Raw genomic sequence first — 27,875 nt, 5'->3', positions numbered from 1 at the left:
CATGGAGGAGCTGGTGGTGGAGGTGCGGGGCTCCAACGGGGCCTTCTACAAGGTACCGGGTGCTCGCGGCCGGGCCGGGCCCCAGGGGAGGGAGCGGGGACGGCGGCGGGAGGAGGAGGAGGAGGCGGCGGCGGCTCCTCCTCCTCCTCCCCGCGCTGAGGGAGAGCGGAGGCCCCGGGGCAGGAGGGAGGAGGGAGAGGCAGGCACGGGTGGAGGCCGCGGCGGGTCCCTCGCAGCGGGCCCGGAGCCGCCGGGGCTGAGGGCACTCGAGGCCCGCGGAGGAGGCAGCGCGGGGAGGCCTCGGGCCTTCCCCCTTTGTGGGAAGGGGCGCCCGGGGCCGCCTGGTCCCGGCGCTGAGCGAGGATCAGCGCCGGGATGGGGCATTAATTGCTAAATCCTCAGCTTTTGTCGCTACTTAAGGAAAGTCTCTCTCGCCGTCCAGGTTTCCAGGAGAGCTGCACTGCATGAGCACGGCCTGCGAGGCGGGGAGGAGGGGGGCCCTCGTTAATACACATTCCTGATGAAATGCTGTGGTGGATTCTTGCTCCTAATGCCATGGCAGGGGAAGCTGCCTGGTGATACTAAAGGCAGCATTGCTTGGCCAAGTATATCTGTGCTGAGTCTCTAAAATACATGTAGATATCAAATGTATTTCTTACTGAAATTACTTAGTGGCACTGCATGTTTGTTTCCAAGCCCTTGTGCTTAATAAAGCCATCACTGAGCCTTGAACATAAGAGCACTGAATATGTTTTATTAATACCGTGTAGCATTGTGTGGCTTTGCATGAGTTGGGTTGTATTAATCAGCTTATTAATAGGGTATAATTCGTAGTTTTGCAGCAAATAATATTTGGATGTGGTAGGTTTGGGCCTACTCTCATTGATCTGCTATCAACATACCAGGACCAGCCATGGATCAGTTCCTGCGAGTCTCCCGTGGTTTAAATGCTCCTAGGACTTTAAAAATTGGGCCTAGTTATTGTGCACATCCAATATTTATGTTAGCATTGAAGGTCCGGGTAGAGTTTCACACTCACATGTTCCTGTGGTAGGCCAGGTAGATATCCAAATGATCCAGTTCCAACAGCTCCGAGTTTTTCTAAGAAAAAAAGACCTCTTAAAAGCTTATTTTTGGAATGCAGGTGCTAGTATCTTATTCTGATTTTTTTTTTCCCAAAAATAGTATGTGGTACAAATCAGTTGTAAATAAGCATCCTGTGAGCTCACGGTGCTGTAGTCAAAGTTCTAGATCTGTATATTGCTTCCTGGAATTCAATAATCTTTTAAAAATCAGGTATATATTTTTAAAGGTACAGCATTTGGTCAGAAAGAAGCGGAAGGAGTAAATACATTTAAGAGTAGAACTTTTAATGAGGCTGTTATCAAATTAGAGTAGTTAAACAATGATGTGAAAGAGATGGTAATAATGACATGGTGCATCCTTTAATGACAAATATTATCAAATAAACCTGTGAGAATTGAAAGCTTCTGAAACTTTTATTGTTTATGTTCAGGTTTGATACCATGGGGCCCTGTACCTGAGCTTCATTTGAGAATGTGTTCATGGAACTTATTCATGATTTAGTGTCCCAAAGTTCCAACACAGACATTGCCCCAAGCAGCGTGGTTGTGTTTGTCCTTTAACTTTTAGAAATTTTGACAGGAATTTTTCTGCTTTCTCTTTATCACTAACCAAGAAGATTTGGTTAAATTGTCTAAAGGGAAGAATGGGCATGTGGATTTATCTGTCTTCACCCGAATTACCTCTTTAGATGGAGCATCACACTTAAAATAATTGCAACATTCTTTTTTTAAAAGAATAAAAAAGTGGGAGTTTTGCACCCTCATGCAATACTGTTCAGTATAAATCAGCAATTTTCCTCTAATTTTCCTCTAGTTTGAATTACTTGAATTGTACTTACAGGCTTTTCTTTCATCATAATGTCTGAGTATCACTCTGTTATAAAGTAATATATTTAATTTTTTTCTTGTGAGTTTTAGGCTCATCTTATACATTGGCAATTAGGTTGTGAAAAATGAATGTTGACCCAGCATAACAAGAAGTGTGCAGTGATGTCAAGTGTGAATTTAGTTGCAGAATGGTTTTACTTTTTCATTTTAAAAGTTTCTTTAAGCAGCCTCCTGAGAAGCAATTTCAAGCAGTAATGTTTCAAACAAACCAAAAGCAAAACAATTATTTTATCCCAGCTCATGATTTACTGATAACTAGTGAAGATTCCTTTGGCTTTGAATAATTCTGAGTTAATGAGAGTGTAAATTTTTTGGAAAATTACGCCTCTCTTGATACTAAAGCGTGGAAGGGGGAGGAGTTTGAGGCTGCTGTAGTCAGGATGGGACAAAGTGGCTCAAGCAGGCTTCTAATTGTGGCTTCAGCTTTTCATATCCCCCTTGTGGGTCTCTCTGAGGGCCTGAGCGTTTCTGAGTGTACCCAGCAGCATCTGGATCTGGACAGTACAAAACTGCCCACCCAAGCCCTGGTAAAAGTAATTAAGCAGTGTTTTCTGAGAAATATCCAGAGCACAAAACATTGGAGATGGTTTGAGGATGGTTTGTAGCCAGCTGTAAGATTTGAATTAAAATTTCATCCTGGTCAGGTGCACTGGAGTACTGGAGTGCGTTGATGTGACTGCTGTAGTGCAGGCTAAATCTTTCTGAATGGAATTAAAATACTGCTTAGTGAATACTTTGTACTTCCATGTTTTTTCCTCTTTGCCAGGATGAATTATTGCATGGAAAGCACAGTGCAGTAAATGGGCATGATTCAGGGATAATTGACAATCTGGTACCTGGAGATGCTTAGTCATGACTTGCTGTGTGCTTGGGCCCAGAATCCTTGGAAAGAAAATGTTGGATTTCCTTACTTATTTTATGAAGACTGGTCCAACAAACTGCTGGGACTGTGAATCAAGGGGAGGCAACTGCCTTTTGCAGCTCACAGCCAAGTAACTAAATCCTGAAGATGTGCAGGATTAGGGCATATCTTCTCCTATCTTTTCCTGTATAGGAGTAGTAAATTGGGTTTTGAAGTTCTTATCTCATTCACAGAGGGCTAATAGATAGCCATTGCCTAATCTTTTTGGGATTAGCTTGAGGTATTTCCCTCTCAAAGGGGACATGCTGGATGCCTTTCCAACAGGGGATTGATTTTTCTTTTCCAGTTTGGGAGTGATTCTCTCTGGTGTCCTCTGCTAAAGATGGAAAGCATCCTGTTTATGAGGCAGTCAGTTTTGGAATGGTGTTTGTTGTTAACATCTTTATGTTGTCTGTAACCCAATTTTTGCCACTTCTTGCTCTTTAACCTTGTGAAAATCTTCCAGTTTATCCAAGTAGTTTCAGTGCCTGGCTGTTGTTTGCTTGGTTGTATAGATAACTTCATTGAAGCTACAACTGATAAAATAATTCATCTTTCTTACCACTTTATTGCTCCAGGTCTCACTATTAGCAACTGTTCCTGTGGCCCTCTGTATCCATTTTTTTTCTTTCACTGTTCCATCCAGACACCTTCAGCCAATTTCTCTTTGTACATTCATGAGCCTGTCTGCTCAGTCCTTCTGAGGATTTCTGTACCCCTTTCCCTCGTCTGGTGACCATTTCTGTGACTATTTTTCTTTCCCTATTCTGTTCCTTTGTATGTCCAGCCTTTCTCAGACTTGATTACCCACCGAGTTCCCTTTTGACATTCTCCTTCCAACAGGTATGAAATGTTACAGAACTGTTACACTAACAGTAGATGCACGTTTGTTATCAACATAGCTTTTTTTATGTTAAAAAGCGTATTTTCTCTACTTTTTCTTCTAAAAGTTTATTATCCTCCTTTATTAAAATGGTTGACAATGCTCACATGTGATGATGCGAGCAGACTTCAAAAAAAGCAAAATTTTGTGGCAGCTGAAGCCTTTTTTTTTACTTTGAAGTGTCTGTCATTCCATTTAGCATAAAAATAAAAAATATGCTGGTGTTTCCAATAATTCTTAATTTTTAACAGTTTAAAAAAATATTTAGACCATATATTTAGCATTCTTAGAATGTGAATGCTTATCTGTTTGAGAAATGCCATGCTGTAAACTTTTTAGTTAATTATATCTGAAGCATGGAGAGAAATAAAATTGTTTATGTGACTTGGAGTCAAATTTGGTGTAGAAAACTTAGCACATTTGATTTTTTTCCACATTAGAGAAGAATAATCAACCTTTGCCATTATGAAATGTGCTTATGTTCACAATTTTTTATGAACTCTTTCTTGGTATTTCTGCTGTTAGCAATAGTGGTGTCTCAGCTGCTTCAGTCTTTCAGTGTCCTGTTACCTCATCCTGCTTCTGTCCAGTTTCACTGTTTTTATTTTATCTTTGTGTCCAAGTTGATCAGAGCCACTGTTCTGTCCCTTCATGAGGGTGCATTTTAAACTCACATATCTGCACCTTTATGTTTGAATTTCCATGCCTACCTGTGCTCTTTATCTAAAGAAGGCCGATGGATGATTATTGTGTTTCTTGTGATACTTTGTGTGGATCAGAGCCTCTTCTCTACTGACATCTGGGGCTGGCCTGTCCTGTGTCTGTGAATTTGGGTTGTGGTGTTAAAGTCTTCATTTCTCTTTAGATTGTGTGTAATTTCACAAGTATTACAAAAACAAGACTACCAAACACTTTGGATAAGTATTAATTTTGGTTTTCCAAAGGCATTGCTGCTTAACTATTAGGATTTTTTAAGGAAAACTTAGAAATGTTTCAGATATTTTCTGCTTGTACTTGGAAGTGTACAGATTGAAATATATTGTGCTGGAGAACCCAAATCCATTTTTGTACTACAGATCTGTTTAAATATTTATATTGGAGGAAAATCCACATAATGCTGTGGTCTAGACAAAGGTAAACTGATGTGATAGGTATCTGACATTTTTCTGTGTCACAAGTAACTGAAAAACAAGGAAAACCTCATTTCTCTGGATAGATAGGATTAGACAACCAAATATTAAGGACTGTATTAACAACTATTAATATATTTTGCATGGTTGTTTTTAAGCACAATAAATATCACAGACAGGTGTGCAGAAGTTTTTCATATATTGCATGCTTGAAATTAGATATTTTTCAAGGCATTGTTCACTTTGTAATTAATTAAAAATTTATTCCAATGAGCTTTGCGAGTTCGTAGTTTTGCGAGACCACAAATTGAAAGACAAACCACAGTGTTATGACATCAGTGTTTTTGGCCAGACTGAAATGAAAACGAGGTATTCATGTGCTTCTGTGGTTGACTCTTCTGAACCTGGTGTAAGGTAAAGAAATTGTGATTTGTGATTTTCCCTGGCAGTGTCTGTGTTGATGCTCCCTGTGTTGGGTCAGCAGCTTCACTTGTGTTCCTGGTTCAGGTTCCCTCCGGTTTCTGGGCTGTGACCAAGGCAATGTGGAAGAACTGTTAAAGAGAACTTGGATCAGGACTCTGTAATTCATTCCTCTTTCAGCCAGCTGTGTCTCTCAATTTTTACTGTTTCCAGATAATGTAATTGCTAAACTGTTTGAAGGTCCATGCTGGTCTTGAGCTTAACTTAGATTTATTATTTGTTGCACATCCTGGTTTACTTACCAATGTAGCATTATTACCTTTAGTGAGGTGCATTGCTGCAGTCCCTAGCATTCTGCTCAAGGTGGGTTGGATGTTAGGAGCTCTCTTCCATCTCTCTCTGGGTATGAGATGTGGTCTTGCTCTTTGCTGCTGTGCTTGTAAATTTTTCTGCCATTTGTCATTTTTTCAGAGTGCTGTTTAGGACACTTTTTGATATTTTCATCACCACAGAGGTGATGACTTTGCCCAAAGTATCTTTCATACAAGGAAAGGTGATTTTTTTTGACGTTTTATAAAAATGACAAACTTAAGAATCAACAGGTTCTTTCTCAGGACATGGGTTGTGTTACTCTTACCTGTTTTCCTGAAGGCTATGAAGTGTTGCTGGTATCATTTCTGTTGAATTTGCTTTGTAAGATAATCTCTGCTTTTACATACTCAAATATTACTATTGATCCTTGTCCAGTCTGGCACAAAGGAGCCATACCTAATATCTGGTAGGGATCATAGTGTTTTTCAGATATTAAAGCTCAAAGGCATCCATTTCAGGTGCATCTCTAGGAGTAGGTGCTTCAGAATTGCACTTTACAACCATTGGAAGAAATGCAGGTGAAGCCTTTGGAGGTGATGTGTGTAGTGTTGTGAAGTGAGTCAGGATTACCATTGTATTGTTGAAATGCATATCCAGTTCTGGAATCTTCTTACAGAATACTCTGCAATGTGAAATAGAAGCTAAATGTTCAGTGTCCATAATGATCAACTGAGAGCTCTGTTGCCTCTTTATGTAAATAGCATTTCTGTACTGCTGTGAACACGATCTTGAGATGTGGTCCTAAGTCTTCTTTATACCATGTCATTGAAAAACATCAGCTGTGCTTGTAATCCCCTTTGAAGGAATAGGGAATTTTGAAATTCATAATTATGCAAATACATTTAGAGACTTTTTTAAGTCTCCTTGGCTTGCTGACAATAATAAAGTCTTGTTCTTAAGAGTATTGAGAGGCAAGCAAGGTGCAAAATAATTTTTTGCGGTTGTCACTGTGGCTTTCCTTCGACTTCACAGTGACATTGGTTATGTTTCAGTTATCAGCTGGGAGGGTTTCTTCCTTGGACTGAATGACTCTGAGTGATGACATTCGTGTGCTTGTACCACTTAGTTTTAATTTTATATAGTTCTTGGAACTCTACTCATCGTTGGCTGTTGCTGTTCTTTGATACAAAGATACTGCTGCAACTCAGGAGATATTTCAGAATACTTGATAAAGCAAAAATAGCAAAAGAACTTTTAAAAAACCATTTAGGTTCCATGTAAGAGAGATTCTTACCTTCTTGTGAGAGATAAAATCTCTTCTTCTCTTGGAAACCTGCAAGGGCAAGAATAATAAAATACAGGATAATAAAATGTTCCATACTTCATTAACTAATTCTTCTACAGAAGTGGTAGTTGCTCCTAAATTATTTTTGATTTACTGAGATTTTTTTACTACTAAGGTAGATCTACTAAGGTGGGTGTCCATTAGTAGAAAAAACTTCTCTATTCTTTCTTGCTCATGGACTTTTATCCACCTACCTTGCATGATATGATGTGTAGACTAATATTAGTGGAATACTCAGCACTTCAGCAGCTTGTTTCAGAAGTTCATGGAAGTATTTTAAAAAATAAAATTTAAAAAACTACAGTTTTTTCATCCCTGGTTAACGTGTGACCTCCACTGTGCCAGGCTAAGAAAAATATTTTCATAAGTAATTGCCAAAATTATTTGAGTACTGGTCTTGCTGTCTTGTGGATGGGGAATGGGCAAGGGGATATTTGGGACTTAGGCTGAACATTGATCAAATCAAAATCAGTGCATAAGGCAGGAGGAGCTCTCGGTGCTGAATTCTGGTTCTGTCCTCTCTGGTGGCATGGAGAGCACAACTGCTGCCCAACGCCCAGGATAAAAGGGGAGGAAGGCCCAGGGCATTTATCTAAAGTTTGTGCTCTACAGACTTGGTGTGATGACGTAAAGATGGGGAAGATTCTGCTGAAATTGATATAGATGGGTTTTGCTAGTGCAATGTTCAAATGTGCTTTGAGGTAAAGAGAAGAGACAGGACTTGGAGGTTTTATGGGCTTTGGTTTTGTTTGTTTTTTGAGGAATACTGATGTTTAATTTCTATGCCTGTCTGTACATTAAATGTGATTATAAAATCAAACGTTTGAAACTCTTGAGCTGTCTTGTCATTTCCTACTAACCATTCCTGTTGCTTCTAAAAAGCAAAAATAATGTCTTCATAGCTGAGGCATTCTGTTTGTATCAGTGCACTGGCAATCATGAACCCAAGGAGGTTATCAGCCTTCAGTATGTGTTTTATATATAAATCTACTGCAAAATTAAAAACCCTAACTTTAAAACATACTTTTATTGTGAGACTCATTAATATTTGTGAACAGGAGGTGTTTTACAGGCTTAAAATTATTTTTGAAAGTGCCCATAATAAGCATACCGTAATTCTACTTTGTTTCCTCCCCAGGCGTTTGTAAAGGATGTGCACGAAGATTCAATAACAGTTTCATTTGAAAACAAGTAAGTATATTGCTGGTGTTGTACCTGCCAATGACAGAGTATCAACCTTGCATTTGATTGACCTAAATACTCTCAGTGTACAGTAGTGTGTATTAGATACACTGAACGTGCTGCTGGCATGTTTTAAAGTTACATTTATATCTACTGGTTTGTGACATTGCTGTATAAATGCTTTTAATGGTTTAAATACTTCCAAGTGCAAAACCAGAGTAACATGGGTTTTACTGGGAAGATAATCATATTGTTACTGAATTTACGTGGTGAAAACCCATGTTTGAGTAAGTCAGCATTTGGACCATTACTGACTCTTATGTGAATGTCTTGCCTTAGATTTAGATTACATTATTACATACTTTTTTTCTATAGATAAGTATTGAATACCAATCTTCTGATCTAGAAACCAAATTTATCCAGTCTCCATTAAAGAAACTGAAAATTAAAACTGTGTTCAGACTGGATCCTGATCAAATTTTCATAACCTGTAGTAGAACCAAAGAAAACGAAGATACAGGCTTGTTTTGAAGAAGTGTTCTTCACTTCTTACAAAATGTGTTATGAAATGTTTTTTAATCTGTATTTCTAATGTTGGGGTTAAAAACCATACCTATAAATAGAGGAAGAACTTCTACTAGGAGATTCAGAAGACTGCAGGTGACATCAGGGTTTCATTGAAGATGCTTAATGATCATTTCAATGTGTTTTTTCTTATTATCTATACATTGGATCACATTACCTTTAATACATATATGCACAAAAGCTCCACAGTATTTGAAACTGTAAAATTAATGGATTAAAAATGTTTGATTTCTGTTTACAAAGAAGATGACCATTTAGACCATTCACTATGTTTTTGTTTGCAGCTGGCAACCAGAGAGACAAATCCCATTCCATGATGTGAGGTTCCCACCACCTGCAGGCTATAATAAAGACATAAATGAAAGTGATGAAGTAGAGGTGTGTATGCTCCATTAACAGCTCTTGTCTTGAGGAGTGAGAGAGCTCTCTGTGAAAAATGTCAGCCACTGGAAGGTTTGCTTCCATGTTAGGTGATGTCACCTTTTTTAATTCCAAGTACGACAGAAAACAGTGTCAGGCACGTCACCAAACACATCCCCAAAGCCAGAGTTTGTCAGCAGTAAACCATGCAAAGTCCATGTACCACAAAAGGCTGTGTAAAATTCCATGTACCGTGACCTCCATGCTGAGGTACAAATAGGCTGATTTCCAAACATGATCAGTGCTGCATTGATTACAGATCAGTCCTTGGCAGGACTGGATTAATTCAGAAATAGGTGATGAACTGTAGTTCTTAGCTGTAAGGTAATAAAGTCTCTTGTTACCAGAGCTTCAAGCTGAATCAGATAATTTGCATTATATGTGTGTATCCGTAAAAGCATAGAAATATATGTGTATATGTAAATACTTAAGTGTATATGCAAAGAGATTGACTTCAAAGCAGCATATTCCTAAAAGCTCCTTATTTTATAAAATTGTAATACTTACTTTTGTAATTAATTGAAAGAACTTGCAAGATTTGCATTTTACTTGCATGCTCTGTAAGTTTCTAATTTGAAAGATAAGAAAATGGCAAAACTTGTGTAATGTGGATGTGGCTGATAGCATAAATGTGCTAAAGAAGTGTAGATGTGTGACCTCCCTATCACCACCGGTAGGACCCTCATCAGACCTAGACACAATTAGAAATACTGTTAATTAAATATTATCAGATCAAAAATGTGAATTATCTCTCTTGACTGCATGCAAGACTGAAGCAGCACATGCCAGTAGACTGTATTATTTATTACTATTTATCTGTACAGTCGTGCTGTTATGTTTTTTCTGTGTTGTGCTCAGAGACTTTGTGTACTAAGATGTTTTGCTGGATTTTGTTCCTAGGGAGTTCCTCATCATTTTAGTGTCAGCTTTTGTGATGTCTTTTAAGAATATAATGTATGTATTTTGTTCAGGTTTATTCCAGGGCAAATGAAAAAGAACCCTGCTGTTGGTGGTTGGCTAAAGTGAGAATGATAAAGGGTGAGGTAGGAGTATGCATATATACATATATATATTTTATATTTACTTCTACTTTATTTCTTTTCTATTTATGTATTGATATGCACTGTGGTTTGAACTAATCTCTCTTCATTTTTTAAGAGTTTCTTGAGTAGGACAGTTGCAATTACCATTAACCTCAACCTGAGAAGTCAAAATTTGACTTGTACAGTTAACAACAGTACCTTTTCCTTAATAGTGTAATGCTCACTCATGTCATAAAATATGTGGCTTGGATGATTTTATTATTTTTATATCAGTTCTACGTAATAGAATATGCAGCCTGTGATGCTACATACAACGAAATTGTCACAATTGAACGTTTGAGATCTGTGAACCCCAATAAACCCGCAACAAAAGATACTTTTCATAAAATCAAACTGGCAGTTCCTGAAGATTTAAGGCAAATGTAAGTACAAGCGTTTCTTTATAACTTGGTTCAGAATGTGGGTAACTTCTTAAGCCTGAGACAAGAAAAATAAAAATGCTTTTTACCACTTTAACTTAACTTTTTGAAATATAAGAATGTAAAAAATGCAAATATTGATATGGTTATACTTCAAAAATAGAAAAGATGATTTTTGAATTGCAGTTTAGTCCTGGAGGAAGAAATACTTTCTTTGAAATTTTAAGGTTTGTGTGTGGTAAAGATTTAGGTTTTTACTCATAGAGCTTTTCAGTGATGTGCACAGGTTAATCTGAATCCATTCTTGGTCAACTTTTATTATTTGATGGTGGCTCTGGGAATAGTTAAACAAAAATGAAACCTCACAGAGTATGATACAAAGCCAGCTGGCTTTCTCCTACACCATGGGCATGTTCTCATATAGATGTAGCTCTAAAAGTCAGATTAATCCTGACTCCCCTTGGTTACCTTCAGGTCCCTTTGTGCTCTCCTTGAGATGTTATTGAGTTATAAATTCAGGTTAGACTAAAACTCCCGAAGTTAACAGCATACACAGGTTCACCTGGTGGGGAGTGGACACAGCAAACCTGGAAAAGCCAAGCACAGCATGAGATGAGCATAAGATCATTAGAATGCTGCAGGGGTTACAATGAAATCACAATATAATGGTTCATGATGTGTTTGAAATCTTCAACTTGCTGGTTATAGTGATTGTAGCTTTTTAATGTAGTTTTGTTTAACTTGTCATTTCACAGATATACATACAGGAAATTTCTGAAATATTTCTAATCCTACTCATGTGAAAACAAATGAAAGAAAAATGAGTAAAATAAATTATAACGGAATAAAATAACACCTGCTTTGCAAGGGAGAGCTTGGAAACCTTTATTTACATTCTTTGTATTAAGGAGTTATACTTTTTGGCTGTTAACCATAAATGCAGTGGCTGCTATTTTTAACTTTGTTACATTTTTATTCCTAGGTGTGCCAAAGAATCCGCACATAAGGACTTCAAAAAGGCAGTTGGAGCTTTTTCTGTAACATACGATTCTGAAAACCACCAGCTTATTATTTTAGTAAGTCCAAATGTTTTACTGTACTGCTGGCAGTGGTTTGTTCCAGGAATCCATGTGTAAAGCAGTTTTTTTTATCCATAATTCAGTCAATCAACGACGTCACCACGAAGCGGGCGAACATGCTGATTGATATGCACTTTCGGAGCCTTCGCACCAAGTTATCCCTGATACTGAGGAATGAGGAGGCCAGCAAACAGCTGGAGGTAGGTTGTATGTTGGTTATTTTCCCTGAAATAATTTGAGTGAAACAGAAAATAATAATAAAAAAAAATCCCTCGTGCGTTTCTTAGCTGGTAGGACTCGCGTTGAGGTGAGAGTAATGATGTGCTGATAATAATCTAGTTGGTAAAAAAGGCAGATGGAAGTGTCATCCAACAAAGACGTTCACAGTTATAGGGCCTGTTCTTTCAAAGACTCATTTTTATCAGCAGGATTTTGTGGGGGATTTAATACAGATATGCAGACACGCATACCACATGTATTTCTTTCGTATTTTGAAGCGTAAAATAGTTAGCTATCATTGCACTAATAATGCCACATATTTGGTAGCTTTAAAAATAGATGGGAGTGAATGCATCATACTGATAGGACTCGAACTGGATCTAGCAAAATAACACAGAGGAAATGAGGTGGAAGGGGTGAAAACTGATGTTGGTAGCATGTTAGGAGGGATAGGTTTGTCTATAGATGTTAGGAAATAATCTTCCAGCAGATACAGCTTCTGATACTCCTGTGACTGGGGAGTGGGTGTTGACTGGCAAGAAGCTTGAGTCATACTTGTCCATGGGTAAAAGGAAAAAAAAGAGTAGGCTAGGAAGTAAGGGGTTCTTTATACATCAGAATTAACATTTCTTCATGGTTTTTCTCCTATCTACAAATTAGAATAAATAGCAATATTTCTGAAAACTTCTTAGATTCACTGTCAGGAACCAGGGGTACCCGTTAACCTCTTGTAACTCAGTTTGACATGGGTGTGCACCAGCAGGGTTTCTGCAGGGCGAGGGTTCTTCCCCCTTCCCAGGGGTTCCATCTGTTTGAAGTGGGATGTCCCGTTCAGGCCTTGTGTATCCAGTGGATATACTCACTGCTACAGGAAGTTCTCACTTCTGTTCTCTCTTTAATATCTTGATTTCTGTGTTTCAGAGCTGAAATCCAGGTTTGTTTGGGTTTTGATTTTTCTCAGGATGAAGGACAGACAATTTTTCCTCCCTGGTGTTCCTTACTGAGCACCCCAGTGTAGCTCTTCAATCATTCTTCTTCATCCTCCACAGCTGACAGTTGTGTGGGCAGTTTACCTCTTGAAGTGCTAAGTATTATTTTGGAGGTGGGAAGAACAACAGCCTCTTTAGAGCTAATTCCCTTTACATGCCCCCACAAACGCATGCACCAACAACTTTGTCATTGATTCCTTTCCCAAACTAATCCTGGATTCTTCTTGTCATTGTAACACTGAGTCTCTTAGCTGCTGTGAGAGTCTCAGGCTTGATTTGGTTCTCTCTAGAAAACCATTGTTGAACTTCAGTTTCCACCTAAGCAGTTCTTAAATAAAGATTGTGAGATAAATATATACAGTTAAAATTTCTGTGACAAACGTTGGCTGGCATTTTTCTTTTTGGCATTTGTGTTTCTCGTAGTTAGAATAAATATAAAATCAGTTTCATGCAAAGTTGAAAGATAATAAAAGCTTCAGATAATAAAAATCACACTCATGATTATTGTTGAGACACTACCAACAGACTGCACATGTCCATCTGCAGAAAAAATACTGAGTGAACACTTTGGGCTTTACTGCATTAGTAATAGCAGCTCACTGTTTTCATCACAAACATTTGTATGTGTCTCATAGTCACTGAACTTTTAAAGTCTGCCACCTCTTTTCTTCTAGCAGTTTTTTCTTTTCTGAGTCATTATCACTAGACCAGCTTCTTATATTCAATGGAGTTTTTTTCTTCCTATTTGTTGTACCTTGCTTTTTGCATATTGTCTTGACGTTCTTGGCTCTACTTCTCAAACATGGCTTTTAGAGCATAAATAAAATGACCAATTATCTTTTGTTTACGTTCCTTCTCAGTGAGTGTGACTTAGCTGTTTTGGGTGTCTTTCACATGCTAAAAAGCCTGAATTTACAAGTGGTTTGCATTCTGGTTTGTATTTTACTGTATCTAAGTAGAATTCAGTTATGGCTGTTGTGTAGGTATTAATACATTACTTTCATGGATATTTCTTATTAATAGATTGGAGGGATGTAAATACAGAATTTCTGATGTTTAAACAGAACACACATTGTAATAATTTGCAGAAAAGCTGGTGCTGTTACAGTTCAGGCAGTAAAACTCTGGTGTGACTGTCAGAGCCAAGGTCCTCAGTGATGCTTCATCTTTTCCTCATGTCATAGACTGGTAACAGCTGATCATTGTCTTGATCATCTGTTCTCTCCTCTTGGTGGGCTGTCTGTAAAAGATGTCAACTAGTGAATCAGCATTTGGATTATCTGTTGAAATGTGAGCAACTAAAAATAACTTTGGCTTTCCAAGTCGTCTGTAATGTAGCTACTGAAGTGCTTGACAGCGCTCCCAGAGTATCTGAAGTATTTCATAACACTTGATACTCACACCCCTCTCTACTGTAACCAATTCTTTGAAACAGGGATTTAGCAGAGGATATTTACCTCAGAAATAGGTGCCACCTTAGCTGGAACAGCACAGGGCTTGTTGAGGGCAATTCCTGGATGTTTTCTCAGCATCTGTGGGGTCTCATTTTGCTGACATTAAACTGCTAATTTGAAGTGTGCTTATGTATGTCTTGACAGTAGTTACAGCTTTGATTGCAATGCAGAAACATAGACAGCATTATATACCTTGGCTTTTATCTTGTTCCTTCTTGCAAAACACACTTTCCTTAAAAGATTATCACAGTTGGAAATTCTCTATCTTCCCACAATGCATTAAACTATTGTTCCTTTCCTGTGTTCTGTTATGCTCACACTTGTGAGTGCTTCTGTCTTGGTAGATGTGTGATTCCTGGGTGAAATTCTGAATGTATTTGTTCTCTGAATTCAAACAGTTTTTGTGTTGTCATGCATAGGCACAGATTCTTCATTTTTTTTCAAAGTGCAGGAGATATCCACAGTGTCTCTGTTTTGTATATAACTTTGTGTCAGTGGGTGAGTTATTACAGTTTCATCCACCTGTTGAAATTGGTGCATTTTTTTTTTTAGGATCATAAGGTTTGCTTTAATAATCACCACAGTTTTAATTTTACTACCTTGTGAGTGCTGTCTTACCTAGTAACACCTGATAGCTGTAGCTGTTAAAGGGTAATTCAAAATAGAGGTGTCAACACAGCTAGAGGCCAGCCTTATGTTAATATTTAAAAGACTTCTAAAGGAGATCCTCAGTGTTTTTGAAGCTAAAATAAGTGCAGTAAAGGGATTGATTAAATAAAATTTTATTTATTTTTGAAAACAAATAAAACTTTATTTTATTTATTTTCAAAAATAAGCACCTGATTGAAAAATAAGGTTGAAATTTGTGTATATTGGAGAGAGAATCAAAGGGAGCTGACATCAGATTTTTCTCCAGAGTTCTAGGCAACTTGCATCCCGGTTCCATGAACAGTTTGTAGTACGTGAAGACCTCATGGGTTTGGCCATTGGCACTCACGGGGCCAACATCCAGCAAGCCAGAAAAGTCCCTGGAGTGACTGCCATTGATCTTGATGAAGACACTTGTACATTCCATATTTATGGCGAGGTGAGTTCCCTCCTGTAGCATTTCAGAAAATAGCTGAAGGAAACAAGGAAACAAAAACCTCGGGGAGATGAATCTTGTTTCTTACACATCTCTCTATTGTAGGATCAAGATGCGGTGAAAAAGGCAAGAAGTTACCTTGAATTTGCTGAAGATGTCATACAAGTCCCAAGGAATTTAGTAGGTATGTCAGTTCTGGAGGCTGCCTCTGTCATAGGAAGGAAAAATTCTTTCTGAGAACTGCCTTAGAAGCAATGGCTGATATTGAAGTAAAGGCCAGAATAATTTCTGAATTGAGCCAGAGAATTAATTACTTTCCCCAAACATGTCCAGAGATAAGTTCAGCTGTACAAGAGATGAATCTGCAGTCTCATATTTTCATCGTATATTTTTAATGATTTATTTGATTTACATTTGTCTTTTTTCCCTGTCCTTTTACAGTATGTTTAGAAACAGTACTGTGGGGTGAACTAGGAGTTAGGTATCAGTAATGAAGAAAATCTAAAATACTTCCATTGCCAAACACTAAAAAAGTCGTTAAGAACACATGCAGCCCTTGTATATGTGGAGAAATCTTTTAATGAGCTTTTGATGCCACAAAGCAAAATAAAAACACGTGATTTCATTCAGCAGATAAGAAAAGAGCAGAGAAAGTACTTCATGGTATAATATAGCCCTAAAAGCTTTAATAAATAAAGCCCAAATGCTTTAATAGATTGTCAGGGAGTGTCTGAAAGCTGGTGTTGAAGCAGTGTGAAATTCTGCAGTGGGACAAGTCCTAAGAAATGTGGCAGCTCAGCTCTGGAACTGATTAAAATCAGATTTCCCTTCCCTGTTCCCTCCTGGTTTTGCTGGTGATAAGTGAAAATCATAGGCTGCCATCATTATTTTAATTTGAGGTCTAAAAATCTGTTTCTCTTTAGAACTTAGCAATTATATTTTTTGGCAGGTTTTCATTTCTGCTTGTGATTCTTGACCTGGATCCTTAAGAATATAACTTTGGCTGAACCCTATGTTATGTCTGCAATAAGCTGTGTTTAGTAATATGGCTTTTAGAATTCCTAGTAATTTGCTTTAAAAATGCAGAAGGCTTTTTTAGATAGATATACAGATTTTTTTTTTAATTTAAAGAAAAGGCAAACAACTGCCTTTTTCTATTTAATTATATTTTTAAAAATTCAAACTGAACAAAAAAACCCAGACAAAGAAAATATCTACTCAGGACATTACTTACTTTTTTTAAGACTGTATGGACATTTTTATTTGAAAATACTTGTGTGTGTTGCCACATCCTCACAAAAGCTTTGATTGTAGTAACTGATGGAAGCTGTGGAAGTTTAGGGGATTTTGTTTGGTAGTGATTTAAAATGGTAAATCAAAGTTTTTTTACATTTATTAGTAAGTGCTTGCACTGGTACTTAAGTAGTCTTGTTTAATTCGAGTACAGCAGTACTCTCAGGTTTGGGGGAAAACCATAAAGGTGAAATGTTCTGTATTTTCTTTCTGTAGGAAAAGTAATAGGAAAAAATGGAAAACTGATTCAGGAGATAGTGGACAAATCTGGCGTTGTAAGAGTGAGAATTGAAGCTGAAAACGATAAAAATATTCCACAAGAAGAGGTATGTTTTCAGTTCATATAATTTTTCTTTTTGTTAATTGGTTATATTCTACCCAATAAAATAAATTCTTCCTTGTATCTTTGTAGTGGTAAGATAAAGTGTTGATTAATGTGTTTTCTGATGGATTCTGTCTTTTCCTATTAATGCCAGGGGGGCATTTTTGTATAAATTTGGCTTCTCTATGTTAGAAAAATGCTTTGTGAAATTTATTTATTATTTATTTATTTGAGGCATTCTGTATGGGGCTGCATTGAGGGGCAAGGTTACAGTGTGCAGAAATCTTACAGCATGAAGCTTTTAATATCTCAGTGCAAAAAGACTCCCTGTGATTTCAGATGGGAAATGTGCTTAAAGAAAACTGAACTGCCTTTCATTTATCTCAAAATCCAAATATGTACCAGCTAAGAACCTTTGCTACTTTAAATAAGCTATGAAATATGGTTTCTAGGACCCTTATGTTCTTGAGTAGTTATTTCCTCTGCTGTTTTATCACTGTAAGACTTCCTGAAAATCCATAATTTCCATCTATCTACACACAGTGGCTAAGCAATTAACTAAAGGCTCTTTACTATTTTACTAGTTTTACATCTATTTGAAAAGGTAAATGGTCAATATCTAGACCTAAAGGTTTCACTGGTCTGTTGTATTTAATTTCTAAAGATAAATCCTGCAGCATAAAATGGAATGAGTTTAATAAGCAAGAGGGTGCTGCTATTGCTGCAGGCTGGACAATCATAGAAGGGTCTGGCTTTTTTTTGTGTGTGTTTTAATTCTGACTTGAAAAAGCTGATTTGCTTACATTTTTCTGTCCAAAATGCAGATTTGAAGGATTATCTTGAAAGGTCTTTTTTACCTGTCAAGCTCTGCATTCATATTTCTGTTCTACCTGTTAATGACATTTCTAACACTGGCATTGCTTGCCCTGTTTCATGTGTTAGTTGTGTCATGCCAGGTGCAATACAGAAACCTGAGATCAGACTTGGATAGATAAGAGTACTTAAAAATTGACCTTTATTTCAACTACAAAATCCAAATACTCTTCCCATGTGTGAATTTGGATATTGGAGCCCTTCTTGTAGTAGAACACTAGTTCAGTTAAATTTTAATACAGCATTTGGTTCTTTTTATATGACTGAGATGCTAGAATACTGCCCATTAGTTTCAAGTGTGGTTTTATGCATCCCATAATTTCATAACAGGCTATCTTCAGGCTTTTCATATTTTAAAATGAGATAGGTACTGTTTGTTACAGTAATATATGTTACTTTTATCTCTAAATTTATTATGCACATAAGGTCTGCTCAGTATTCCTCACTGCAGCCAAACTGAACACAGGTACTTTTGCTTTGAAGACAAAAATAAGGTTCAGTAAATAAGCACTTTGCTGCTTTTGTACAGCTGAAATTGCTTGACGTGGTTACCAGCTCATATTCTTAATAGCTGGCATTGTTATACCTTGAATCCACTGCCAAAAGCAACAGCAAGCATTTCCTTAAATGCCCTTTTAAATCATTTGTCTTGTCATCGTTTAATAATTGATGCTGTGAGCTAGTTAATGCCAGTTTAGTAGAAATTTCACTGCTCTTTATCAGGTTGTATAAAATATTTATGAAACTTAAAATACCCCAGATAATAAAACATTTCAGTCAACAATGCCTGTGGCTAAAGAATTTCTAATGCTCATGAAAGTTAGTGTTAATGCTGAAGTTCTTTAGGACTGTGTGTAGATTATTTTTCCTGGTTGTGTAAGGTCTAATGTAAGGTTTTTTTCTTCAAAAGAAAGGGAGGGAGGGAGAAAACCAAACACAATCTTAAAAGTGGAGACAAATTATAGACTGGCCACTCCTGGGCCACCTCGGCATAGTGTGCTTTTAATTTTTAAGACATTTGTGTCTCAAATGATTTCACTTCTGCAGCAAACCTTCCTTTGGACTGCAGTTCTGTAAAGGGTGTGTACAGGACAATTAAAGGCTTCTTGTTTTCCACACTCAATGAGACACTTTTAGATTGATATTTTTTTTTAAACCTCCTTTGGCTGCCTAGGTTAATCTTTAGGTATTTTGTCTCCCCATGTCATAATTTCAGACTTCAGAATTTCCAGGTTGATATTTTCCTCATAGTTATTGAATCACTTAACATGCTTGAAGGGTAGAAGGAACTGTAATTTAGAAATCATCACCTGAAGTATTAACTGGTAGACCAAAAGCAGCTGGTGTGAGAGAATGGATGCAGTCACCAAAGGTGGCATTATTTTGAAGGGAGGAAACTTAGTGTTCTAAATTGACTCTTTTTCACTTGTTCAGAAAAAGAAATATTGACATTGTGATGCAAATGATCTAAATCTGCTTATTTTAAAAAGCTCTTTGCATAAAGGGAATTAGACTATGTGGTCTAGTCAATACCAGAATTAAAATATACTGTTCTCTTGCTTTTTCATTTTCGTTTATGCATGGTGTAAGAATTGTTTTCAAGTTGTACAATAATAAGTTTGGTTCTCTTCAGAATTCAATGCCTAGCCAATAACCAAAGCCTGTTGTTACTGTATTTTAGGGCATGGTACCATTTGTGTTTGTAGGAACCAAGGATAGCATCACTAATGCAACTGTTCTTCTGGATTATCATCTTAATTATTTAAAGGTGAGTATAATAGTGCTGCTTCACCACTGATTTTTTTCTATCAATACTTAGGAGATGGTAACAGTGTGATGATGATAATCTGTTTAATCTGTTCAGACCCTGAGGCTGTTGAAAAATTAGTATTATAACAGACTTTCTGTCTAAAAATGGAATGTTTTTAATAAAAGAATAATTTGTCTGAAGAATGGGATGACAGCCTCTTTCAGGATGCAAATTACAAAAGCCTAAGAAAATAAAAAAAAAATCTATGTCAAAATGTGCTGCCAACTTTATATGTAAGAGAGTAGTCAGTCCTTCATGCAACTGCAGAGCAAACAGCCTTCCAGGCAGAATCTTGTACAGAGTGGGCATTTTTTTATTGCAGAAATGCTAAACTACTTTTTCTGTAGTGAGTTGACATTTCATACCTGAGTATGTTTTGTAGGCAACTCAATTTTATCTGTTGTGTTTGCCTCTTGGCTCCATAACTTCCTCAGTGGTCTGAGTGGTAGTGATGAGTGCTCTGTTGGATAGGGAGAAAAAAAATAGCACATATTGTTGCTTTTAGTTATTTCTGCCTGTGGTGGCTGTGGCCAGTTACTCAATCTTCGATGGCAGGGCCAGATCTAACAGCTTTGAGTTCATTTAATTAAATAAAGTCTTGCATCCCTTTGGAAGCGTTCAGACCACTCATGATTTGATACACATCCAGTCAGTGCAGTAGTACAGGTGAATCTTTTAGAATGCAAAAATTTCTATACATTGTACACCAAGCCACTGATGGGGTGCATTCCTGAGTACCAAAGCATCTTAGCCAAGTCCTAGCTGGACTAGGTGACCTGCAGAGGATGCAGAATGAAACTGCTATCAGTAGATTTCTCCCTAATTAAAGAAAAAGGAATGGGGATTGCCATTGTGATGTGGGCTAGGGACAGGAGGCCGTGTGAGGGGCAGAGAGGGACATGGTACGAGGGACAGAGTTAGTTGGCCGTGCTAGGGACAGCAGGAGCTAGCCAGAACTGCACAAGGAAGAGAGAAGAAGGAGAGGAAGAGCCAGAGCTGTGTGGAGCTACACAGAAAAGGTATGAGAGGCTTTCAGATAACACGGAGCTGATGCCTGGAGCCTTCTCGGTGTCGGTCGCGCCTCCTCCGCCGCACGCGCGGACGGTTCAGCGGTGCCTGTGTGTGACGTGCCGGGGTTGTGTCTGCACAGGAAGTGGACCAGCTGCGTTTGGAGAGGCTGCAGATCGACGAGCAGCTGCGGCAGATCGGAGCCACCTCCCGGCCCCCCCCGAACCGCACGGACAAGGACAAGGGGTACATGACCGACGACGGGCCGGGGCTGGGCCGCGGCAGCCGCCCCTACCGGAACCGCGGCCACAGCCGCCGCGGGCCGGGCTACGCTTCAGGTAGGCACCACGGCATTCCTGCACGTCCCACTGCGCCCTCCTGGCCTCGGGATTCCTTGGGAAAAACTGGGCTAGAGCTGCTAAAAATGCAGTCAGTGTTGAGTGTTAATATTGGAAGGTTGTTCAGAGCTTTTTGCTCCTCCAAAGTGTAATGCTTTCCTGTAATCTGCACTGCTTTCCATGCAGTTCCTACAGCATGCTTCTGTCTTTACATTATGGAGCATGTCTAGTTATTCCCTAACTCCTTAGGGCGAGGATTGTATTTATCTATAAATACAATCTATATCTGTATTTATCTATCAAATTTATATCTATATATCTATATTTATCTTTCAAATTTTATCTATATTTTGAGCAATTCCTGATGATGAAGTCTCAGTTTTCATGTGATTCCATCCTAATACCAATATTTATAGGTGAAAATACTGTGTAGCTCAATTTGCAGAAAAGCTATTTTTTTCATAATAAATTGAACTTTTATGTTTTTACTAGAAGACCATAGTCACCAGAGTAGTGTGTTACTCTTTGAAACTTTGGATAATTCATTAATGAATAGTTTTCCAGATTGTGCTTCTTCAGAGCAATCAATTACTTCATTATCCATAGTGTAGGTCAGCTGGAGTTTGTCCTGACTGAAAGGCTGTAGTGTGAGCCCTATAAGAAAATCTTAACTTACATTCTGCATAATACAGAATTAATGTTTTTGTGATGTTTACTGTTTTTAGCAGATGTGAACTCACCTTGCTAATAATATGGGTTATGGGGGGAAAAATGGGGAAAGAATCGGCTTTTGTCAATAAAGGTGATCTGTTAATTGGAAAAATTGCCATGGCCATTTATTTGATTTGATACATTTCTAGCATTTTGACTTTGTTCTCTGCTTTTGTAGTCTGTTACAGGCTGTTCCGTGATGGAATTTTTTTCTTTTCATAGATGAGTTGCAGTGGTGAGAGGAGACAGGACAGGTTATATTCAGAATTTTCAGTTGTAGAAATACGAAGGAGTCTAGTCTATTAGACTTACATTTTACTAGACTTTTATTACATTTTGTAGTATATTCAGTAATCTGGTAACACTGATTTTAAGCATGTGGCACACTTAATTATTTAGCCTTAAACACACAACTAACTTTCATTAGTCTGTCTTGAATTTTGAAGAAGTAATATATATTATGCACCCCTCTGTATTATGTATGTTATAGAGGTTGGGTGGCAAAAACATCCCAAAACCGTCTATTAACAAAAAAGAGAAGAAAAAATGGAAATATATACATTTTGCATTCTGCTCTAGTAGAATTTCATGCTAAGCTACACTGGCGTGTTTGGATTTTTTTCATCCTCTTGATAGGAACTAATTCTGAAGCATCAAATGCTTCTGAAACAGAGTCTGACCACAGAGACGAGCTGAGCGATTGGTCGGCGGCGCCGGCGGAGGACGAGCGCGACACTTACCTGCGCCGGGGCGACGGGCGGCGGCGCGGCGGCAGCACCCGCGGCCAGGGCGGCCGGGGCCGCGGCGGCTTCAAAGGTAACCCTGGAGCACGCCCTGCTCCTTCCTCACACCTCCTGCTCTCTGTCAGTCTCTTAAACAGAGTGTTTTGTGTCACAGGAATAATTCTTTCTGACCTGCTTTATTTTGGGGGAGTTTTCCCTATCGTTTGTTTTCCTGAAAAGCCTCTTGGCTCAAGTTTGTGTGTTGCCGTGAGGTTTTTTCTTGGTGTGCCAAGCGTTCGTGTTGAAGCAGAGACGTGCGGTCTCTCGCGCTCGTTAATGTGAACATGGCCATGTTTTGCTAACTGGCTTTCATTGTTTACATATTTCTAGTTGTGAGGAGAAAAGTGATTGACAGTTGGCTTGACCAGTGTGGTGGGGAGGTAGGAATTCCATCCTCCAATCCACAGGTATCATAGGAAATGTATAAAAGGGGTTTTGTAAATAAACCCGGGGCTTCCTGCCCTGCTCTGCGGAACCCAGAACTGTGTCCCGAGTCTCTCTCTTACTGGACAGGCCCCACGGTGATGTTTGTGGCCTGTGCCATCACACATGGACATCAAGGATCAAATTCTAGTTTGTCAGTAGATATAGAAAAATCTTTTGAAATCTGTGTTACTCATTCTGCTGTCCATATGCAGATCTTCTTGTATTTGATTCTCATGGAACAGGATAATATTGTTATTTATATGTTCAATGGAAAGGACCAGGTAAAAGTGAGATGGGAGTACTTAAAAAAGTTAAATATATATGATATAAAAAATATATAATATTGTAATATAATATAACATATATATGAGTATGTATGAGTATGTATGAGTATGTATGAGTATGTATGAGTATGTATGAGTATGTATGAGTATGTATGAGTATGTATGAGTATGTATGAGTATGTATGAGTATGTATGAGTATGTATTATATAACATATATTATAATATAATATAACTTATACTATATGTTGTTAAATATATATTTAACTTATATTATACTATATATTGTTAAATATATATTTAACTTATATTATACTATATATTGTTTCAGTTTATTTATTTGTTTACATACAATGCTTCATTATATTTATTTGCTAAAATACTTCTTCTGCAGCTCTGCTTATTTCTTAAAGTTGTTTTTTTTTTCAACGTATGGATGCTGCTTAATAAGATTTTTTTATAAGAAAGGTAATGTATAATTTAGGAAGCTTATAAGCCACTGAAAAATGTGAAGGTTAAACAATTAAACATTGCTGATTGTGTACTTCTAATCATTTTGAGAAGTGGATTTTTTACGTCAATAGTCAGTCTTTTTTAAATGGTGATGGTTTTAAACACTGAAGTTTTGACTGCATTATCACCTGAGAACATTTTCTTTAGTGATTCCTGTCCCATCGTTTAAGTACTGTGGTTATATGTTAGTAATAACATTTATTCATGAGACAGCAAATTCTGATTTCCCTGCTGTGCTTGTGTGAAATGTAAGTGGCAGCAGTTTGTGCCTTTTGAGCAGCTCAGCTGATGAATTGTTCTTGCAGGCAACGATGAACAGTCGCGGACAGACAACCGCCAGCGCAGCTCGCGAGAGGCGAAAGGGAGGACAGCAGACGGGTCCCTTGAGGTAACTGCTCTCCTCTGAGAGCTCTGCACTGCTAACACTGCGTGGTGCACACAGCAGGGCTGGCAGTGACACACCGGCCTTGTCAGCCCATAGCCTGTGACTCCCTCATCTACAAAAGTTGTGTTATAAAATGACACAGATGCTCAGGAGTCTAAATTTACCCAGCTGTGTAAAGATGCAGTTTTGTAATGCAGTTCAACTCTGGTGAAAAACAAGTCCCAAGGATTTACTAACCAGCTTGTCTCTGTTCTTACTAGTGCTTTGCTTTTAGCTTTTATTTCTTGCTGTGTTGTGTGTTGTTGTCTATCTTCTATGTACCTGAGGGAAGAAAATCCTTAACTCTATATAAAGAGAGTGTGTTGTAGCCAGAATCCTCAGAGTAAGAAAGATTAAACTTCAGGTGCTACCTTCACTGCTAAATGAAACATTTGCAATTGAAGGCTATTCAGTCTAGAAAGTAAGTTAAAAATGCACATCAAGAAACTTTTTCAAGTAACAGACTCGAAATATCTTGTAACCTTAAATATTTTTAATTTTTTGATAAAGATATTTCTACTTTTTGTTTTTAAGTGTTTTGTTTCATGAAGTCATCAAGCTGATACTTCATGTATATATTTTAATTTTTCCCCAATTTGTTCTTGCTTCAAATGTTAGCTTGCAACCTTCTACCATCTCCTACTGTATAGGATGAGTTAAATTGTGAGGAATAAAAAAAGAGCAGCTGCAAGCTGCTGCCTCTGTGTGGTGTTAGCAGGAGTCACAGTCCCAGTGAGACATAAGAGATCACTCTTGGCTTGGTTTTTAGAAAGCCTGGCCAAGGAAGAGCCAAACAGAACAGGTGACCAGATGTTTAGTTTTTGAAATGGGAGTGCTGAACTTAAAGGTGTAGTAATTAAATATGCATCTGAAATGCAAATAATTAACTTGGCAAAACAAAAAAAATTAATAATGGCCACGTGAGTTTTGTAATTAATTAGTAATTACCTTACAAATTTGAAGTAGGCAGTGAGGATTTGTGATGCTGAAAAAAAACCCATAAGGCACTTAAGCATGGGGGGTTTTTATCTGTTGCTCCAAAATTTGGATGAAGTGACATGTCACAAGAAAATAAGTACTTGCATGTTGTTGAAACCTGGCTGATCAAGTCGTAAAAATATTGATATATATGAAGGAATAAGCATTTTTCCCCCTTCACAAGCATAAAAATTTGCTTTCAACATGCTTTCTTGAAATTTTTTTAACCACTTAAAAAGGCTGCCGAAGTTTTTTGGGGTGTATTAAATATATTTTTTTTCTTCAGATTCAAAAAAGAGTAGATTTTTTTGAGATTCATGAAAAGCTACTATGTCTTTTGGGGGGCTTTTTGCATACAAAGAGTAGGAAGTCAAATTACCATACGAAGAGTAGGAAATCAAATTACCATACGAAGAGTAGGAAGTCAGATTACTGGAAGTTGAAATAATGTTTCAGAGATCCATCTGATATTAATTCAACTCCTTCATGCACAAACTGGAAATTTTTCTCTTAGCTTCCAGGGCTAGGTAGATGAGGATTTTTTGGGTCACAGCTTTGTGGCCTTTTTGGACAGAAAAGAATTTCCACCCTCCGCTGGATACAGTTAAATCCACGAGGGGCTGGCTCTGTTTGCTCCTCCCACACAGCCAAGGTAGAAAACACCCAGGGGTGCAGGAAAAGAGGAGAATACTTTATATAACTCTGAATTGTTCCAGATCAGACTTGACTGCAATAATGAAAGGAGTGTCCACACTAAACCATTACAGAATACCTCGAGCGACGGCAGCCGGCTGCGCGCGGGCAAGGAGCGGAACCCCAAGAAGGAGAAGACGGAGAGCGCGGACGCTCAGCAGCCGCTGGTGAACGGAGTCCCCTAAACTGCATAACTCTGAAGTCACATTTCCTATACTGTTCCAGTAATTCCATGTTAGAGAAACTCGTTAGGCCAAAGACAAAATAGTAGGCGAGATGGCGCAGGGCATGAAATGAACATATGTTCTCTGTTAGCCTTTTTTAACATCAACAGTATGCAGTTGTTTTCTGAATAAGGAGTTATTCAAATATTTGCATAAAAAAATACCTGAACTTCTGAAAAACCGCTTCCAAGTACATATTGCAGTTCAAACAATGAAAGATTCTTTTTTTGTTTGTTTTAAAAATACTGAGCTGTGCATTGGTAAACTTTCTGTTCAGTTGTACCATTTTAACACATCGGGTCAAATTCACTGCTCAATTTCAATTTTCAGAATAAATAGTGTTTGCAGTAATCAAATTGGCTTCTGTTTTCAATCTAACTTACCAGTTCTTCATGAAATGCTATGTCGTTTTATGTCCTGTGTCAGTTCACATTCTGGTCCACCTTTTTCAATATTTTGGTGGACCCTGAAATCTGTGTGATGTAACAATTGTCATTTTCATTAGCAAAAAAGTTGTATGATCTGTGCCTTTTTTATATCTTGGCAGGTAGGAATATTATATTTGGATGCAGAAATCAGGGAAGATGAGTTGGTAACACTAAATGTAAAATATATGTAGCAATCCTTGTCAGACGTTAGTACTTTATAGACAAGTGCATGCTTTCCATAATTTTTTCCTTACATAAACATTCAGTTAGGCAGTTATAAGAATAGGAAATTTATTTTGCACTGAAGATTTGGCAAATAGTGTTATTGAAAAAGGGGTGTAATTTTTTTCTTTGTAGGCAGTACGGAAGCTTTTTTTTTAAAAAAAGAAAACTTAAAAAAAAAAATCTTTCCATTGTGGAAAACTAAAAAAACTCATTGTTACTGAGGGAACAAGTGTAACATGTTCACAAGCTAGTAATGTGTGCCTGCTGTTTGGCCAGAGACCAGCCTAAAGCATTGATGGTTTTCATCCTCCCAAATTTTTTGAATTGCTTATTTTAATTTGGGGGCTATTTCAGGAGAGGTAAGAAGAAAATCACCACATGTCATGCCCTGGCAAGTACAGATCCCGTAGTTAAAAATATTGAAGGTAAAACAAAAGTTGTTCATATTTTGAGCTGCAAGGTCCTAATTCCCAGGCGATATGAAGGTGTCAGATTTGATCCAAAGTACAGCTGCACACCAGGGGAGGGTGGGGAGTGGTGGGAGGAGCTGTGCTTTCTTTCATTTCTGATCACACCTTACACTTCCTGGGCACAACTGCATAAGGACCTTTGTTTTAGTCCATTTTTGTTCAGATTACTCCAGAAGGAGAGCCACTGTTTATGTACAGAATTGTACAAACTTGACCTTGCCTCTGATGTATTTTGTGAGTTTTGTTTCTTTGCTTTCTTCATTCTTTTTTTTTTTCCTTGCATACAGGTGAGCATACTAAAACTGGCAACGAACTGCACATGATTTAACAAATATAAAAATGTCTTAAAAAGTATTGCCAAACATTAATGTTGATTTCTAGTTATTTATTTTGGGAATGTATAGTATTTGAAAACAGAAATTGGTACCTTGCACACATCATCTGTAAGCTGTTTGGTTTAAAATACTGTAGATAATTAACCAAGGTAGACTGACCTTGTAATGTAACTGCTCTTGGGCAATATTCTCTGTACATATTAGCTACAACAGATTGGATTTTATGTTGACATTTGTTTGGTTATAGTGCAATATATTTTGTATGCAAGCAGTTTCAATAAAGTTTGATCTTCCTCTGCTAA

The 27,875-nt window shown here is 37.8% G+C and overlaps 1 protein-coding gene across 3 annotated transcripts; it reads left to right on the top strand.

The window, feature by feature from the left end:
* The first annotated feature begins 1 nt into the window (after position 1).
* Positions 2–27,875, top strand: FMR1 (fragile X messenger ribonucleoprotein 1). Of its 3 annotated transcripts, none has more exons than XM_063416618.1 (15): positions 2–52; positions 8,103–8,155; positions 9,016–9,109; positions 10,123–10,194; positions 10,468–10,616; positions 11,596–11,689; positions 11,776–11,892; positions 15,271–15,441; positions 15,544–15,622; positions 16,948–17,057; positions 19,608–19,694; positions 20,887–21,082; positions 22,466–22,609; positions 24,102–24,184; positions 25,915–27,875. In XM_063416618.1, the coding sequence occupies exons 1-15, from the start codon at positions 2–4 to the stop codon at positions 26,074–26,076; spliced, it is 1,662 nt and encodes a 553-aa protein (XP_063272688.1). In that variant the 3' UTR covers positions 26,077–27,875. The 3 variants fall into 3 exon arrangements, with proteins under 3 accessions (XP_063272688.1, XP_063272689.1, XP_063272687.1); XM_063416619.1 differs by having other exon boundaries at positions 22,430–22,609; positions 25,966–27,875; XM_063416617.1 differs by having other exon boundaries at positions 22,430–22,609.

This window comes from Prinia subflava, chromosome 20, assembly GCF_021018805.1.
Source record: "Prinia subflava isolate CZ2003 ecotype Zambia chromosome 20, Cam_Psub_1.2, whole genome shotgun sequence".
Taxonomy (NCBI): Eukaryota; Metazoa; Chordata; class Aves; order Passeriformes; family Cisticolidae; genus Prinia; species Prinia subflava.
This window is presented reverse-complemented; position numbering and strand designations above follow the sequence as displayed.

Coding starts and splice junctions, on each gene's coding strand:
- FMR1 (XM_063416617.1), top strand. CDS start 2: ATGGAGGAGCTGGTGGTGGAGGTGCGGGGCTCCAACGGGGCCTTCTAC. Junction 10,195..10,467: donor TGAGAATGATAAAGGGTGAG/GTAGGAGTATGC, acceptor TTTTTATATCAG/TTCTACGTAATAGAATATGC. Junction 10,617..11,595: donor CCTGAAGATTTAAGGCAAAT/GTAAGTACAAGC, acceptor TTTTATTCCTAG/GTGTGCCAAAGAATCCGCAC.